Consider the following 1,204-nt stretch of genomic DNA (forward strand, 5'->3'; position numbering starts at 1 on the left):
GACAGCTCCTTGTCCCTTTTCTCATCTACCACTCATGGTCCCAGAGAACAGGGGACGTGAGATAAGACCTTCGCCTACTGAGTTCCAAGGGCCAACACTGGGCAGAGGACCACTCCATCCTTCTTACCCAATGCCTTTTCCTTGAGGGGCATTTCATTTTGACTCTGGGCAGTGAACTACTCAGCTTCAAGAACACTCTGTCATGGAGAGGAAGCCAGAAGCCTTAGAAATTTGCCCTTACGACCCTCACCACTGCATCCCACTCAGCAGATTTCAATACCACCTGGCATCATGCAGGAAAAAGAATCCCAAGAAAGCCAAAAAGATGGCCAGCTGCAAATACAACGCCTGCCACGTGGTCCCCATCAAAAAGCTGGAGGAGCACGAGGCGACGTGTGTCAACAGAAGCCCAGGGGAGGAAGAGGACAGCTTGAGCCTGGCGAAAATGAGCCGTCCGAGTCCAGAGCAGGATGGAAGTATCCTTCCAACGTCTCCCTGGGTCCCCAATCCTGATGTCTGGAATGTCGACAGCATGAACAGCCATCCCATGTTCGTCCTTAAGACTTTTGTTCCCCAAAAGCTGGTTTGTGAAAGCGACACAAGAGGGTCAGAGAGAGAGGACCACCCCCATCCCTGACCACCTCCTCGATCCTCCAACCAGGAGAGCAAGCTACCAGCAGCAGTAGGGACCACGGATCTCTGAGATGAATAAAAGGAGAGGCAACTCACTCACCAGAATAAAAGGCATGCACAGTAAACTACACTGGCATAGTTTGGGTGTTTTTTTTTCACCGAAGCAGATTGGTAAAGATCAAAAGGCTTAAGCACATTCTGTTGGCAAAGGTGGGGCACAAGGGATATTTTTATAACATTGGTGATTGTGTAAGTTAATACAACTTCCTGGAGGGCAATTTCACAATAACCATCAAAATCATCAATGCTTATGCATTGATGGAGCACTTCCACTTCTAGGAATTCATCCGGTAAATATAGTCACACCTATGGAAAGTGAGGCAAGTACAAGGTCATTCACTGAAACATTATTTGTGGCAGCCAAAGGTCAGAAACGACCTGAAAAGCCCTTTGGGGAGTTGTACAAAATGAATGATGGTACAATGAAATAGTACGCCGCCATGAAAAAGAGTGGGGAAGCTCTTTCTGTACTAAATATGGAACAGCTAAGACATATTGTTTAACTCAGAGA

At 47.3% G+C, this 1,204-nt stretch overlaps 1 protein-coding gene across 1 annotated transcript; it reads left to right on the forward strand.

Moving 5' to 3' along the window:
* Window positions 1-202: 202 nt before the first annotated feature.
* GTSF1L (gametocyte specific factor 1 like) lies at window positions 203-708 on the forward strand (the record flags this gene model as incomplete). The annotated part of the gene is given in 2 exon segments (XM_081033360.1): window positions 203-623; window positions 626-708. Coding segments are annotated over 2 exon segments (504 nt in total).
* Window positions 709-1,204: the final 496 nt, after the last annotated feature.

This window comes from Rhinolophus hipposideros (genome assembly GCF_964194185.1).
Source record: "Rhinolophus hipposideros genome assembly, chromosome: 22".
In the NCBI taxonomy this organism is placed as follows: Eukaryota; Metazoa; Chordata; class Mammalia; order Chiroptera; family Rhinolophidae; genus Rhinolophus; species Rhinolophus hipposideros.